Source organism: Callithrix jacchus, chromosome 17 (assembly GCF_049354715.1).
Source record: "Callithrix jacchus isolate 240 chromosome 17, calJac240_pri, whole genome shotgun sequence".
NCBI lineage: Eukaryota > Metazoa > Chordata > Mammalia > Primates > Cebidae > Callithrix > Callithrix jacchus.
The window spans coordinates 35,272,429-35,289,579 of record NC_133518.1 but is presented as its reverse complement, the minus strand read 5'-3'; the positions used below and the strand labels follow the sequence as shown (position 1 = coordinate 35,289,579).

Here is a 17,151-nt window from a genome sequence, read left to right as displayed (position 1 = left end):
AACCATGCCTTTTTCTACTGAAGTCAGTGTTATTTGAATCAAATGGGTTATTTGGGATTAACATGGATTGGGATGGGCACTGCACCAAATCAGATTTTGATAATTTTGCATTTTAGGTCTTATAAGCATATAACACATACTATTATGTAGTATAAAAGCAAACAGTTTACTTTGCATACATGAATTCAATTAGTTTTCAGAGCAGCCTAATTAGGAAAGTACTGTCTATTTCACGGATGAGGAAAATGAGACTTAGAAAGGTCAAGTAAATTACCTGAGGGTACACAGCCAGCTAAAGGTAAGTGGCAGGGCTGCAATTCAACTTCCCGACTCCAAACACTATCTTGTAAATACCACCATACTCTTTTCAGTCACTACCATTTCATGGCTTTCACTCTTCCCATTCTCCTCCTTCTCTTGTCATTCCCCCCACCCTACCCCTACTTCTCCTTCTCTTCAGCTCACTATGTCAAAGAGAAAGGGAAAGACCATTTTTGAGACAAACTAATTTGCTGAAAGTTCAAGTCTACTAGCAGTATATGATAATACTAATTTCATCATATTCTACATTAACAAGGTAAATTACCCATAATTTCTGCTTTTGTAACCTAGCATCCCTTAGTTCACATTTCTATTGGGATCATATTATTTTATTATTGATTTGTATGCACTGTTTTGAAGGATATTTTATGATTTTCTATAGTCACCTTTGCCACTCTGAGAGCTGCAACAAATCTAATCAACAAGCAGAAGTCATCTAGAAGCAATTAGGCTTTATGCAAAAATAATGTAGGCCCAGTGCCCCAAGTGTACCTAAGATGGATGGTTTTTTAAAATTTAATTTCTTGATTGGAACACACTAGTATTCTAGGATGTACATAAATTTGAGTTTTGTTGAAGTTGGCTCTGGAAGGGTGTTGTACACCCTCATTTCCTAGTGGCCTGAAAAAGAATAATGAAAGAAGAAGAATGAACCTTCTGTACTTAGTACAAGGAAATGCTTTTTAAGTACTTGAGGTCTGGCACAATATTTGCCATTCGTTTTTCTCTTGAGGATGATAAATCTTTATTCAGAAAGGCTTTGGGTTAATCTGCATAGATAATATCAACCAAGTTAGAACCAATAAAGAGTAATATAAAACAACCATTTAAAATACTATAGGGAAAGGTAGATTTTTTTTTAAAGTTAGATTACCCAAAATAAAATTTGGCCAAAGCAGGTATCAATTCCTAGACTTGAGTTTTAACTTAAATGGATTTATTTATAGCCTCTAAGACAATCATTTTATTCTTACTCCATTCATGAAATAATTCACTAACACATTTCCCCCGAAGAGTTGCTAATGCAATGCTCTTTCCCTCGGTGGAGTCATCTGATTGTTTTAGTGCATGCACTAACTATCACTACATCATCAGAATATAGAAGAAATGTTCGACCTTTAATTAAAGTTGCAGAATATAGCTGCTATTGTATAGCATTCTAGAAATGTTTATAAAAATATGAAACCATGGGAGATGGGAATAAAATATGGTCTTCATCCCTTCTCTGTGTTAAATATCTGAAGAAAAATGTGTTCTGACTTATGAATTTGGAAACATTTTCATCTCTAAGTAAATAGGTAGTGGCTTAAGTGTATTTCTTAACACTGTGAATCAAAGGTGAATATTTAAACATACCCAAAAATCCTACATACATAACCTAAGGAGACAATACAACCTAACAGTTAAGACTGTGCCAAGATTTTAGAGTCTAATAGACCTGGGCTGGAATTCTGTGTGACCTTGTGCAAGTTTCTTAACCTCACTGAACAACCATTCAGGTGTAAATATAACTAAATAGTACCTACTTCACAAGGTGTGTGGTGGGAGAGATTTAAATCAGTTTATGAAAAATGCCTACAATTGTGCCTGGTACATAGAACTCAACAAAGTAGCAATTATTATTATAAAAGCAAAACCTCTTAAATAAAAACCATAAATAAAATATTAGTGTCATCAAAATTCAGTCATTAAACATATTTTATGATTAAAAAAAGACAAGACTGCCAAAATCATGAAGCAGTTGGAAAATAAAACCATTACACTTGAAATTTCAATAACAGTTAAGTTTGGGCTAACTGTATTTTTGCTTTAGAATTTTTTGGTGATCATGAGATTTGACATCTTAAGTAAAAGGTTTATTTGTTATACCATGTTCTGGCATGCTCTAATGGTTTTGACAAGATATATACCTAGATGTTTTAAAAAAAAAATCCCTTTGGTTGTTGCAATTTTCTCCTTACTGCATGTACTTGAAAACATAGAGGGAAGTGTAGAACACATCTGTGGGTACTTTTCATACCACTCATAGTACCATGGAAGCCGTGGAAGTCTTTAAAAGAACTCCTATAGGCTTATAATGTAGTGGAAATGTTAGGGGACTATGTAACATTTGTATTACCATAAAATTCCCACCCTTACCTTTCTCCTTTCCCACCTGCAAAAAAAAAAAAAAAAAAAAAGAATAAAATAAACTATTGTAGTATTCAACTGCTTCGTTGTGTTAAAAAGTATTTCTGTTTTGGAAATATTTACCAATGAACCAAAAAGTATTTGGTATTTGGAAATATCTTCCACTGGTATAGCTTGTAATATAATTCACAGAAACCTGTAAAAACAACTGGAATATAATAATCTGTAAACTTTCATATCTACCATACTTTGGGGACAGGATCTTAAATCCTCCTATCTTACTCATCTTCACTTTTGAAGCTCTTTCAGGAATGTTCATGCTGATTAAAACTTAAACAGTTTAAGTATTAACTTAGCCATTTCTAGCACATATAAAACAGTAATAGCCTTTGAGTTGTTTTCTGGCTTTTGAAGCAGCTAGCAGCCTTATAAATTTTTTCATTATTCATTTTTTTTCCTCAAAAAGAGCTCTTCAAGCAAAATGTAGTGTCCTGTATTTCCTGTGTCATTCGATTAATGTATCTAACCATAAGAACTGGTTACCACATACTGTTTTCTAACAGATGGAAAATCCTTATGTTTTCACTTAACCATCCCTCTATTAAGCAGCTCTCTCTGGGAGCTGTCTCCACTGCCCCATTAGTATATTAAAACAGCCAGATCTCTGAACTATAAATGATAAAAGTGGATTTCATATCTGACATTTTAAGTTACCAGGCATTTTTCCTTTATGGCTTTAATCATTGAGATTTTAAAAAATAATATGTACAGAAGGGGAAAGATTTTATTTCAGAGACTAGAAAAAGCAACATAGCATGTTAGTAGATTTCATAAAATGAGGCAATAGTTAATTTTTATAATTTTTAACTTTAATGTAACTATTAAAAGTACTTCTTTTTTTATAACTACATTTTAGCAGCTTTTAATCTAACCTTAATAATAAATATTAGCTCCTTTGCCCAGGGTTTGGAAATAATCAGAAAGAGTTCTCAGGCAAATTTGGCTTTTTTTTTTTTTTTTTTTTTTGAGACGGAGTTTCACTCTTGTTACTCCAGCCCAGGCTAGAGTGCAAAGGCGCGATCTCAGCTCACCGCAACCTCTGCCTCCTGGGTTCAGGCAATTCTCCTGCCTCAGCCTCCTGAGTAGCTGGGATTACAGGCACGCGCCACCATGCCCAGCTAATTTTTTGTATTTTTTTTTTTTAGTAGAGACGGGCTTTCACCATGTTGACCAGGATGGTCTCGATCTCTTGACCTTGTGATCCACCCGCCTTGGCCTCCCAAAGTGCTGGGATTACAGGGCAAATTTGGCTTTAAAAATATTTTACCCTGTTGTATTTTCTTGAGATTTCCTGGGAACTGGTACAGAAAAAAATAAGATTCATTTATTTTTTATTTGCTATCAAAAAAAAGCTGCTATTCATTCCAAACACACTCTTGGACTACAGGGCAATTAAAAAGAAATCAATACTAAGAAAAAAAGCTGCTTTGTTTTTTTCACTGGCAGAAGCTGCAAGTAAGTGCCAACTCATGAATCCAATGATGCATCATCTCTGGGCAGATTATTTATAAGACATATGTAAAGTCATTATCACTAGTGAAATCTATGTGTATCTGACCTTGAATCTTCAATCTCTTTTATTACTTTGAGGAAACCTATTCTTGGTTTACTTGATACCCGGACTAGTTTGGTATAGAATTGAACAATTAAGCTCTACGTCAATTTGTCTGCACTGTGACTAGATTAACTAGCTCAGTTTTAAGCCATGTTTAGAAATGGTGATTCCTCTTTGTAAATTTAATTTTATGTCCAAATGTTTTTGTTACAGCCTGGCCAAATGCAGGTTCCCATCTAACTTACTTTCATATTTATGTTCTGAAAGAAGGCCAACATGGATGAAGCATGAAGGGTAGGCTGGTATGAAATGAGACCGGAGGGGGAGGTAGGGGATCAGATCATATATAGCTATATGAAAGCCATAAAAGGAGGTCAGATTTTATTCTCAGGGAAGCCATCTAAGTTAGAATGGCATGATGTGATACGCATTTTTCAAAGATCACTCTGGCTGCTAAAAACTACATGGGCCAGGAATAGATGGGAGACGGGAGAAGAGGCTCTTAGCATAATCTAGACTATTAGACCAGAGTAACTAAGGTGATGGAGAGAAGGGGAAAGATTCAGGATTTGTTTTGCACTAAAAAGGTTCCAGGATCTGGGGACAGATTGTATGCAGCCTCTAAGGAAAAGAAGAATCAGAGATATTCTTAGGCCTGATCAGTTCTGCCACTGCCTTGGCTGCTTAGGTCTCTGTGTGAGTCCTGTTACGAAGGGCCAATGCTTTTGCTCTACCTGATGAGCCAAAGGTTGGGGCTTGAAGTGGGGAAAAATCATGGATCAACAAGTTTACTAGGGAGACAGTCTAAGTTCTGTCCACCTACATGTTTTAACATTCCCAGATTGATGAGATTTACTTTAAAAATACCTTCATTAAATTTTTCTGAAACTTTATTCTACAACAGTGCCAAACACATTCCAGACAGAAGTGTGTCCTGTTGTTTCATGTAACAGACATGAATCTGAATTCTTCCACAACTTCTGACATCTTACCCACTAGTGAACTAGCAAAGTTTTGTTAGCCTGCAGGGTTTCTGTGAGGGTTTTTCACCCTCAGCTCTACTGACATTTAGATGGTTTAGGGGGCTGTTCAGTACATTTTAGGATCTTTAGCAGCATCCCTGGTCCGTAAGATGCCTGCAGCAACAACTCTCAGTTATGAAAACCAAAATGTCTCCACATATCACCAGATGTCCTTAGGGAGGGAGGGGCAAAATCATCCTCAGTTTAGAAGCAAACTAAGCAACAGAATTTTCTAGCATGGTGCTAATAGTAACAAAACTAACACTTATTAAGCACTTTTTAAAAAATATATATGTATTTTATTGTGTTTTTGGTTTTGGGGGTATATGTGAAGAACTTGCAGGATTGTTGTATGGGTACATACATGGCAATGTGGTTTTCTGCCTTGCTCCCCATCACCTACATCTGGCATTTCTCTCCATGTTATCCCTCCCCGACCTCCCCCCACCAACAAACCCCAGTGTGTGATGCTCCCCTCCCTGTGTCCATGTGTTCTCATTGTTTAACACCCACCTATTAGTGAGAACACATGGTGTTTGATTTTCTGCTCGTGTCAGTTTGCTGAGAATGATGGTTTCCAGGTTCATCCATGTCCCTACAAAGGACACAAACTCATCGTTTTTTATGGCTGCATAGTATTCCATGGTGTCTATGTGCCACATTTCCCTGTCCAGTCTATTGACGATGGGCATTTGGGTTGGTTCCAAGTCTTTGCTATTGTAAACAGTGCTGCAGTGAACATTCGTGTGCATATGTCCTTAATAATAGAATGATTTATAATCCTTTGGGTATATACCCAGTAATCGAATTGTGGGGTCAAATGGAATTTCTATTTCTAGGTCCTTGAGGAATTGCCACACTGTAGTTCAACAATGGTTGAACTAATTTACACTCCCACCAACAGTGTAAAAGTGTTCCTATTTCTCCACATCCACTCCAACATGTTGTCTCCAGATTTTTTAATGATCGCCATTCTAACTGGCATGAGATGGTATCTCAATGTAGTTTTGTTTGCATTTCTCTAATGACCAGTGATAATGAACATTTTTTCATGTTTGTTGGCCTCATATATATCTTCTTTTGAAAAGTGTCTGTTCATATTCTTTGCCCACTTTTGAATTGGTTTGTGTTTTTCTTGTAAATCTGTTTTAGTTCTTTGTAGATTCTGGGTATTAGCCTTTGTCAGATGGGTAGATTGCAAAAGATTTTTCCCATTCTGTTGGTTGCCAGTTCACTCTAATGATTGTTTCTTTTGCATATGCAGACGCTCTGGAGTTTAATTTGATCTCATTTGTCTATTTTGGCTTTTGTTGCCAATGCTTTTTGGTGTTCTAGTCATGAAGTCCTTGCCTATGCCTATGTCCTGAATGGTTTTGCCTAGGTTTTCTTCTAGGGTTTTTATGGTGTTAGGTCTTATGTTTTAAGTCTTTAATCCATCTGCAATTAATTTTATTGTAAGGTGTCAGGAAGGGGTCCAGTTTCTGCTTTCTGCACATGACTAGCCCGTTTTCCCAACACCATTTATTAAACAGGGAATTCTTTCTCCATTGCTTGTTTTCGTCAGGTTTGTCAAACATCAGATGGTTGTAGATGTGTGGCATTGCCTGCAAAGCCTCTGTTCTGTTCCATTGGTCTGTATCTCTGTTTTGGTTACCAGTACTATGCTGTTTTGATTACTGTAGCCTTGTAGTTTGAAGTCAGGTAGCATGATGCCTCCAGCTTTCTTCTTTTTCCTTAGAATTGACTTGGCTATGCAGGCTCTCTTTTGGTTCCATATGAAGTTTAAGGTGGTTTTTTCCAGTTCTGTGAAGGTTATTGGTAGCTTGAAGGGGATAGCATTGAATCTATAAATTACTTTGAGCAGTATGGCCATTTTCACACTATTGATTCTTCCTAAACATGAGTGTGGAATGTTTCTCCATCTGTTTGTGTCCTCTCTTATTTCATTGGGCAGTGGTTTGTAGTTCCCCTTGAAGAGGTCCCTTACGTTCCTTTACATCCTTTGTTAGTTGTATTCCTAGGTATTTTATTCTCTTTGCAGCAGTTGTGAATGGCAGTTTGTTCTTGATTTGGCTCTCTTTAAGTCTGTTATTGGTGTATAGGAATGCTTGTGATTTTTGCACATTTATTTTGTATCCTGAGACTTTGCTGAAGTTGCTTATCAGTTTCAGGAGATTTTGGGCTGAGATGATAGGGTCTTCTAAACATACAATCATGTCATCTGCAAATAGAGACAATTTGACTTCCTCATTTCCTAATTGAATACCCTTTATTTCTTTTTCTTGCCTGATTGCTCTGGATAAAACTTCCAGTACTATCTTCAATGGGAGTGGTGAGAGAGGGCATCCTTGTCTAGTGCCAGATTTCAAAGGGAATGCTTCCAGGTTTTGCCCATTCAGTATGATATTGGCTGTGGGTTTGTCGTAAATAGCTTTTATTTTGAGATACGTTTGTCAATACCTAGTTTATTGAGAGTTTTTAGCATAAAGAGCTGTTGAACTTTGTCAAAGGCTTTCTCTGCATCTGTTGAGATAATCACATGGTTTTTGTCTTTGGTTCTGTTTATGTGGTGAATTACGTTTACAGACTGGTTTATGTTGAACCAGCCTTGCATCCCTGGGATGAAGCCTATGTGATCGTGATGGATAAGCTTATTTATGTGCTGTTGCAATCGGTTTGCCAGTATTTTGTTGAAGATTTTTGCATCTATGTTCATCATGGATATTGGCCATGATGTTTTCAAAAGAAGTTTTCTTTTCTTGCTGAGTCTCTGCCGGGTTTTGGTATCAGGACGATGTTGGTCTCATAAAATGATTTGGGAAGGATTCCCTCTTTTTGGATTGTTTGAAATAGTTTCAGGAGGAGTGGTAGCAGCTCCTCATACTGTCTGGTAGAATTCAGCTGTGAACCCATCTGGACCTGGGCTTTTTTTGGTTGGTAGGTTATTCACTGCTGCCTCAACTTCAGCCCTTGTTATTGTCTATTCAGAGTTTCAACTTATTCCTGGCTTAGGCTTGGGAAGATGCAAGTGTCCAGGAATTTATCCATTTCTTCCAGATTTACTGGTTTATGTGCATAGTTTTTTATAGTAATCTCTTGATGGTGGTTTGTATTTCTGTGGAATCTGTGGTGATATCCCCTTTATCATTTTTTATTGCATCTATTTGATTATTATTTTCTCTTTTATTAATCTGGCTAGTGGTCTATTTTGTTGATCTTTTAAAAAAAAACAGCTCCTGGATTGATTGATTTTTTGAAGGGTTTTTTTGTGTCTCTATCTCCTTCAGTTCTGCTCTGTCTTTAGTTATTTCTTGTCTTCTGCTAGCTTTTGAGTTTTTTTGATCTTGATCCTCTAGCCCTTTCAATTTTGACAATAGGGTGTCAATTTTAGATATTTCCTTGTTTCTCATGTGGGCATTTATTGCTATATATTTTCCTCTAGACAATGCTTTTAATGTGTCCCAGAGATTCTGGTATGTTGTGTCTTCATTCTTGTTTTGAAGAACATCTTTATTTCTGCCGTCATGTCATTGTTTATCCAGTCAACATTCAGGAGCCAGTTGTTCAGTTTCCATGAAGTTGTATGGTTTGAGTGAGTTTCTGAGTTCTCAGTTCTAACCTGATTGCACTGTGGTTTGAGAGACTGTTATGATTTCCATTGTTTTGCATTTGCTGAACAATGAGGAGTGATTTACATCCAATTATGTGGTCAATTTTAGAGCAGGTGTGGTGTGGTGCTGAGAAGAATGTATATTGTGTGGATTTGGGGTAGAGAGTTCTGTAGATGTCTATTAGGTCCATTTGGTCCAGAGCTGAGTTCAAGTCCTGGATATCCTTGTTAATTTTCTGTTTCATTGATCTGTCTAATATTGACAGTGGAGTATTAAAGTCTCCCACTATTATTGTGTGGGAGCCTAAGTCTCTTTGTAAGTCATTAAGAACTTGCTTTATGTATCTGGGTGCTCCTGTATTTGGTGTGTATATATTTAGGATCGTTAGCTCTTCTTGTTGCATTGATCATTTTCCATTATGTAATGTCTTTCTTTGTCTCTTTTGATCTTTGTTGGTTTAAAGTCTGTTTTATCAGAGACTCAGATTGCAACTCCTGGTTTTTTTTGCTCTCTAGGTGCTTGGTAAATATTCCTCCGTCCCTTTGTTTTGAGCCTATGTGTATCCTTGCATGTGAGATGGGTTTCCTGGATACAGAACACCAATGGGTTTTGACTTTTTATCCAATTTGCCAGTCTGTGTCTTTTGACTGGGGCATTTAGCCCATTTACATTGAAGGTTAATATTGTTATGTGTGAATTTGATCCTGCCATTTTGATGCTAGCTGTTTGTTTTGCCTGTTAGTTAATGCAGCTTCTTCATTGTGTTGATGCCCTTTACTATTTGGTATGTTTTTGGAGTGGCTGCTACTGGTTGTTCCTATGTTTAGTGCTTCTTTCTGGAGCTCTTATAAAGCAGGCCTGGTGGTGATGAAATCTCTGAGCAATTGCTTGTTTGTAAAGGATTTTATTTCTCCTTTGCTTATGAAACTTTTAGTTTGGCTGGATATGAAACTCCAGGTTAAAAATTATTTTCTTAAAGCATGTTGAATATTGGTCCTCACTCTCTTCTGGCTTGTAGGGTTTCTGCTGAGATCTGCTGTGAGTCTGATGGGCTTCCCTCTGTAGGTAACCCGACCTTTCTCTCTGGCTGCCCTTAGCATTTTTTCCTTCATTTCAACCTGGTGAATCTGACACTTATATGCCTTGGGGTTGCTCTTTTGAGGAATATCTTTGTGGTGTTCTCTGTGTTTCCTGGACTTGCATATTTGCCTGCCTTGCTAGGTTGGGAAAGTTTTCCTGGATAATATCCTGGAGAGTGTTTTCCAGCCTGGATTCATTCTCTCCATCACATTCAGGTACACCTATCAAATGTAGATTAGGTCTTTTCACATAATCCCATATTTCTTAGAGGCTTTGTTAATTTCTTTTTATTCTTTTTTCTCTAATCTTGCCTTCCCATTTATTTCATTGAGTTGATCTTCAATCTGTGATATCCTTTCTTCTGCATGGTCAATTCAGCTATTGAAACTTGTGTATGCTTCACGAACTTCTTGTGTTGATTTTCAGCTCCATCAATTCATTTATATTCTTTCTAAGCTTTTTATTCTCGTTAGCATTTCATCAAACCTTTTTTCAATGTTCTTAGTTTCTTTGAATTGGGTTAGAACATGGTCTTTTAGCTCAGAGAAGTTTCTTATTACTCACCTTCTGAAGCCTATTTCTGTCAATTCAGACTCATTCTCCATCCAGTCTTGTTCTCTTGCTGCTCAGGAGCTGTGATTCCTTTGAAGAGGAGAGGCATTCTGCTTTTGGTATTTTCATTCTTTTTACGTTGGTTTCTTCCCATCTTTGTGCATTTAGTTCCCTGTGGTCTTTGTAGTTGGTGACTTTCAGATGGGGTCTGAGTGGACGTCCTGTTTGTTGATAATGAAGTTATTTCTTTCTGCTCCTTAGTTTTCTTTCTAACAGGCCTCTCTGCTGTAGGACTGCTGGAGGTCCACTCCAGACCCTGCTTGCCTGGGGATCACCTGCAGTGGCTGCAGAACAGTAAGGGTTGCTACCAGTTTCTTCTTCTGCTATCTTTGTCCCAGAAGGATACCCACCAGATGTCAGCCTGAGCTCTCCTTTATGAGGTGACTCTTTGTATATACAGGGGTCAGGAAGCTGCTTGAGGAGACAGTCTGTCCTTTATAGGAGCTCAAGTGCTGAGCTCTGAGCTCAGTTGTTCTGTTCAGAGCTGCTGGGCAGGTACGTTTACATCTGTTGCAGCAGAGCTCATAATCACTTTTTCCCAGGTGCTCTGTCCCAGGAAGGTGGGGCTTTATAAGTTTCTGTCACACTGCTGCCTTTTTTCAGAGATGCCCTGTCTAGTGAGGAAGTAGCCTAGTCTGCCAGCAGAGGCATTGCTGAGCTGCCATGGGCTCTGCCCAGCTGCTGTGTGAATTTCCTTGCAGTTTTGTTTATAGGGGTATAGTCAGACTGCCTCGGTAATGGTGGTCTGCCTCTGTAATAAGCAGACCACCTCAGTAGTGGCAGACACCCTTCCCCCACAGAGCTGGGCTGAACTGGGTCCACCTGTGCTTGCTGTGAAACTCTGAATCCAGAGCGTTTCAGATTGCTGGTGTTTGTCGGGGTGGGACTGGCCAATCCAGATCACCAGGCTCCCTGTTTCAGTCCCCTTTTTCCTCAGTTGCACAGGCCACTCTGTCTCCCAGGTGTTCTAGTCGCCAGTTGAAAAGGCCCGGATTTGTGTAAGTTTTTGTGTGGAGACCCTCTGTGCTGGCTGAAACAGCCGCACTGGGGGCTCGTGGTGCTTTCCCGCCCGGGAATGTCCTGGCCTGGCTTCATTTCAGTCCTCTTTTTATCAGTTGAATGGAAGACTCTGTCTCCCAGGTGTTCCAGTCACCAGTTGAAAAGGCACCTGGATTTGTGTGAGTTATCATGCTGAGATCTGGTGTGCCAGCTGCAACAGCCACACTTGGGGCCTGTGGCGCTTTTCTACCCAGGAATCTCCTGGCCTGGCTCCCTGTTTCAGGACCTTTTTTTTCAGTTGAATGGGCAACTCTGCCTCCCAGGTGTTCCAGTCGCCAGTTGAAAAGGTGCCCTGCTTTGTGTGAATTTTTGTGTGGAGACCCGCTGCACCAGCTGAAACAGCCATGTTTGGGGCTCCTGGCACTTTTCCACCCAGGAATCTCCTAGTCTGTGGGCAGTAAAAATTTGTTTGGAAATACAGTAATCACTCACCCTCTTCATTTTTGCTGGGAACTGTAATCCAGAGCTGTTCCTATTTGGCCATCTTGGATCTATTAAGCACTTTTTATAGCCACTTTATCTTAGAGTACCAGAGCCAGTACATGTTTAAAATCTTACAAATCATAAAAATAGATAAATACCTTAAACATCTATTTTAAGTTAAATGTAACTATAAATCCACTCAACAACTGATGTTGTACGTTTCAGGTATTTTAACTTGGGGGGAAACTGGATTCTGCTTTCATCCTTGCTTTTAGCATTTGTCCAATCTTTTAGTTTTCTTACCCACACCCAATTTAATCACTTTTTGGCTGGGGATGAGTGGAGGGGAGCAACTAGTTTTTTAAAAAGTGTTTCTAATGCATTCAACTTAGCTTTCAAATAAAACTAGAAGTCTTTTACACTTACACTTTATAAACTGCTGAATATTTAACTAAATTATATAATTACCCTAAGTAAAACAAAAAGGCTCAATGATCACTGCTACTAGCCTTTTTTAAGCATGCAGTTGATCATCTGGTGAGACAAAAGCATATGGTTGGTTAGAGAAGAGCCTTCTAGCCATAGCCTTCTACCATGTGATAAGCACATACGACTATCGGCTAGTTTTACTAAAATTGGTTAAGAGTTGTATGCATGACACACCATATAAATTACTTGCACTATCTCTTAATCCTTACAACATGCCTAATACATAATTGTGTTTTACAAAAGGTTACATAGCTAATAAATAAAAGGACCACCCCCAAACATTCTAATGTATGCTTTAGAATCACAAGTCCAAGTCCATAAAGGTTAATTTTCTACAGAGTACTAAGCTCCAGTTTGGTCCATGATCACAAACTGTACCTTGAAATGTTGACCTGACATCTTCAAAGTAAGTGCTATGGCAAGAAAATGTGGGAGATTAATATAAATCTACTGCTTGGAACAATTCAAAGGATAAGAGAGCTCAGTGACTCCAAAGCATCAAGTCCATACAGTTAAAGATAACCAGACAAATATTCCTGTATTAGTTTCCTATTACTGTGATAACAAGTCACCACAAGCTTAGTGCCCTAAAACAACAAAAATATATTATCTGTAGCTCAGAAGTTTGACACACGTCTCGTGGGGCCAAAACCAAGGTGTCAGAATCCATTTCCTTACCTTTTCTAGCTTCTGAAGGCCACTCACATTCCTTGGCTTGTGACTTTTCTTGCCCCTACCTTCAAAGCCAGTAGTTGATCTCTCTTACCATTCATCTGTAACCACTCGCCTGACTCTGAACTTTCTTCCCTCCTTCTTCCACTTTTTAAAACCCTTGTGATCACATTGGGCTCACATGGATAATACATGCTAATCACCCTAACCTCAATAAAAAGAGGCTTAAAGCCTTGGCACAGCTTTGAGCCACAGTTCCTGTTCAGCTACATTAACTGTTGTTTTTAGAAGGCATTTTCACAAGGTGATGTGACTCAAAGTAAGTCTCACCAAATTCCACACACAAGGTTCTAACATATGCACACATGCATTTGTTACAGAATGTAATTTAGATACTACAGTAACCAAATTCAAGATATTGGACAAAAATTAGTAATTTTCATTAAAGCTTTCTGTTTCAGATTCCTCGTGAATGTGCTGTTTTACATGACTAGAACATTAAAGGGATTGTTTCATAAGAACTATCAGTACCTTTTTTATGTGTCATGTTCGTCCTATCTAGATAATGGCTTTATTTCTGGTTTTCTGGTATGTCTTCCAAGGTTGTTACCCTCTGTGTGGGGTAATGAATTTAACTGTCTTTTGTTCCCTAAAAGGTTTTTAAGTTTTTGTCTAACATATTAATTTAATGGCAAAAAAACTCACAAAACTGCTTTCAAGCACTCACAGTGGTGTCTAAGCCACTATTAACTGAAAAAGCTGCTATATTTAAAAAACTAGTACTTCCGGCCAGGCGCAGTGGCTCACGCCTGTAATCCCAGCACTTTGGGAGGCCGAGGCGGGTGGATCACGAGGTCAAGAGATCGAGACCATCCTGGTCAACATGGTGAAACCCCGTCTCTACTAAATATACAAAAAATTAGCTGGGCATGATGGCGCATGCCTGTAATCCCAGCTACTCAGAAGGCTGAGGCAGGAGAATTGCCTGAACCCAGGAGGTGGAGGTTGCGGTGAGCCGAGATTGCGCCATTGCACTCCAGCCTGGGTAATAAAAGCGAAACTCCATCTCAAAAAAAAAAAAAACTACTTCCTTTAAAAACTTAGAAAACATAGTGGAACTCCAAAAAGAGCTATGAATTAATAAACCTCTATGATTACAAAAGTGATAAATTCCACAGTAAGACAATTAAAAAGGCAACATTAATAGTACATACCCTTGATTAAGTACCTTTGTGTCTGGCCCTTTGCTCATCTCATTTCATTTCATCCTTATAACCCACAAGGTAAGTTAATCTTTTTACTTACAAAGAACTGGATAGCAAACATTAAGCAACTTGCCATGCACCACAGAGCTTCGTAAATGTTGGGAGATTTGAAGCCCTGTGTGACACATTTCAAATCTGTTTTTATTGGCTAAATATAGTTAAACATTTGTGTATATTCTTATGTTTCCATTTTTATTTAAAAAATTACCCAGAGAGTTTGAAATTTTTAATAGTGAAATTTTGTTCTCTGGCATAAAATATTTCAAAACCAGGCATTTGGTCCTGTAAAACACTGATATAGTTATGATTCTTATTAAAATATTTTGCAAAGATAAGGTAAACAAATTTGGCATCTATTTATTTTTAATTATTTTAGGTAAAATGTTAATTACTTAAATTAAACCTTCAGGTCTTAAGCAGATCCTTGAAAAAGGCATCATTCAAAATAAGGCAATAACTGACTGAGGAAGACTAACTTTAAGAGTTTAAAAGGTGAAAAAGTACTTTTTACAAATTTTGTTTTCTGTTACAGGAGATGAATATGATGTATGTGCCATTTGTCTGGATGAGTATGAAGATGGAGACAAACTCAGAATCCTTCCCTGTTCCCATGGTATGAGTAATTACATACTGCTTTGAATTTATATATAGCAATTTATATTTAGGTTCCATATTCCAGGGGAAGAGGCAGAAAATAGTTATTAACACACCATTAGGCAGGCCCTGTACTAAGTAGTGGTCTCATTCAAGGATGGAGGTGTATTTATAAAAATTATAAACTTTCTCCTCCTTTCCCTACCTGATACATACAGAATAAGGCAGGAGATTAAATATAAAATTCTCAACCACAACATATTAACTAAAGATGTGTATTTTGCTTCAACAGCTTATCACTGCAAGTGTGTAGACCCTTGGTTAACTAAAACCAAAAAAACCTGTCCAGTGTGCAAGCAAAAAGTTGTTCCTTCTCAGGGTGATTCAGACTCTGACACAGATAGTAGTCAAGAAGAAAATGAAGTGACAGAACATACCCCTTTACTTAGACCTTTAGCTTCTGTCAGTGCCCAGTCCTTTGGGGCTTTGTCGGAATCCCGCTCACATCAGAACATGACAGAATCTTCAGACTATGAGGAAGATGACAATGAAGATACTGACAGTAGTGATGCAGAAAATGAAATTAATGAACATGATGTAGTGGTCCAGTTGCAGTCTAATGGCGAACGGGATTACAACATAGCAAATACTGTTTGACTTTCAGAAGATTGGTTCATTTCCCTTTCAAATGTTTAGGTATATACTGTAATTCGATTTTTTTTTTTTTTTTTGCTCCCTTCAAAGATTTCTGTAGAAATAACATTTTTTAGTATTCTACAATTTAATTGAATTGCTGAAACAGGACTTCTGATCTGGTATTTATCATCTGCAAGAGTGTACTTCATTCACTAATAGACTGGTGCTGTAACTCAAGCACCAACTCAGTTCTTCTTTCGGAATGCAAGTATAGCCAAAACATTAAAAACAAAAAAAATCCTCAGTTTAGCTTGCAATTAAGACCTAGATCACAGTATTTAAGTGTTTTGCGTTTTATACACGAGGTCATTGCTACAGCCACCTAGCATGAACTAACCCAGCTTCCACCTCCATAAAGTTACCTAGAGTTGAGTTGGAGTATGTTCGGGCATTTACCCGACCTGCCATCATTAGCAAGAGGCAACAAGTTAATTCAGTACCTTTCCTCCTATCAGCACAAAGAAACCCAAAGCAGTCTTATCCTGACAGGAGTATTCTATACTAGTGCAGATTTCAACACTGTTTTTTTTAACATTTTAATTACTATAGTGTTACGTAGAGATTTCATTCAGCAGCTAAAGTAATGTCTCTGAACTTTACTTACTAAATTTCAGTATCCTTAAGGGTTTTGTGGTGTTATCAAAGCAAAAAGAAAATGCTGCATAAAAATACCAAACTTCAGCAACTGTTAATACTCAGACCATATACCTCTTAATAAATAGCATCTTCTGCTAGTTAGCCCTGCTAAACTATGTACAGAGGAAACTGTTCAAGTATTGGATTTGAAAGTAAGTGACTTATGTTTAACAGAACTAATGATATATTGAAACAATGTATTATGAAAAGCTAAATTATACATTATTGTAACTATGTAGAAAATGTAGACTGATGTATAATCAAAATGCTAAGAATTTTTATATGGCCTTGTATGAGGGGAGTTTGAATGTTAATAAACATGTTTTCCACTTTAAGATCCAGTAAATGTTCAACAGTATTACTTACCATATTAGACACACACACACACACACACTGTCCTATAAAGGGATAATGACTGACTGAGATCAGAAAAATCACATCACCTTTGAATTTTATACAAGGTAACTGACCACTCACCTGCAGTTAGGTAATCTCCCAAAAAGTTCACACTACTGCCAAAATTATTCCAAAAATAAACAGTGTACATTTTGGTGGTACCCTGTTGTAAATTATGGTATATCAAGGGAAAATTTCACTGAGTTGCCTTTTAAAAAATTTTCATAATCAGGAAAAAAAATAGGTATTTTTACTTTGGAAAATAAACGGTTGAATTTATTGAAAATAAACATCAACTGATACCAGTATTATAACCAGCTCCCCAGTTTTATGGATATCAGTTGAATTCAACCGTTTATTTTCCCAAGTAGAAATGATATCTCATAATTTCTCCCCTCTTCATCTCATTCCTCTTCCCTTTTTTTATAAAAAAAATAAACACAGGCCTGAGAAACAGAACATCAAAGGTTAGTTACCATGGTAGTAAAGCACAGTTTGGAATTTGAGGTAACTGTATGGCTATAACCTTT

At 37.6% G+C, this 17,151-nt stretch overlaps 1 protein-coding gene across 2 annotated transcripts in view; it reads left to right on the top strand.

The window, feature by feature from the left end:
• RNF13 (ring finger protein 13) overlaps positions 1-16,560 on the top strand; it is a 183,667-nt gene extending 167,107 nt beyond the window's left edge. For both annotated transcript variants that reach the window (XM_002759497.7, XM_035278324.3), the window contains exons 9-10: positions 14,832-14,912; positions 15,186-16,560. In XM_002759497.7, the coding sequence (XP_002759543.1) occupies positions 14,832-14,912; positions 15,186-15,550 (446 nt within the window). In that variant the 3' untranslated portion in view covers positions 15,551-16,560. The remainder of the gene's footprint in view (positions 1-14,831; positions 14,913-15,185) is intronic.
• The last annotated feature ends 591 nt before the right edge of the window (positions 16,561-17,151 follow it).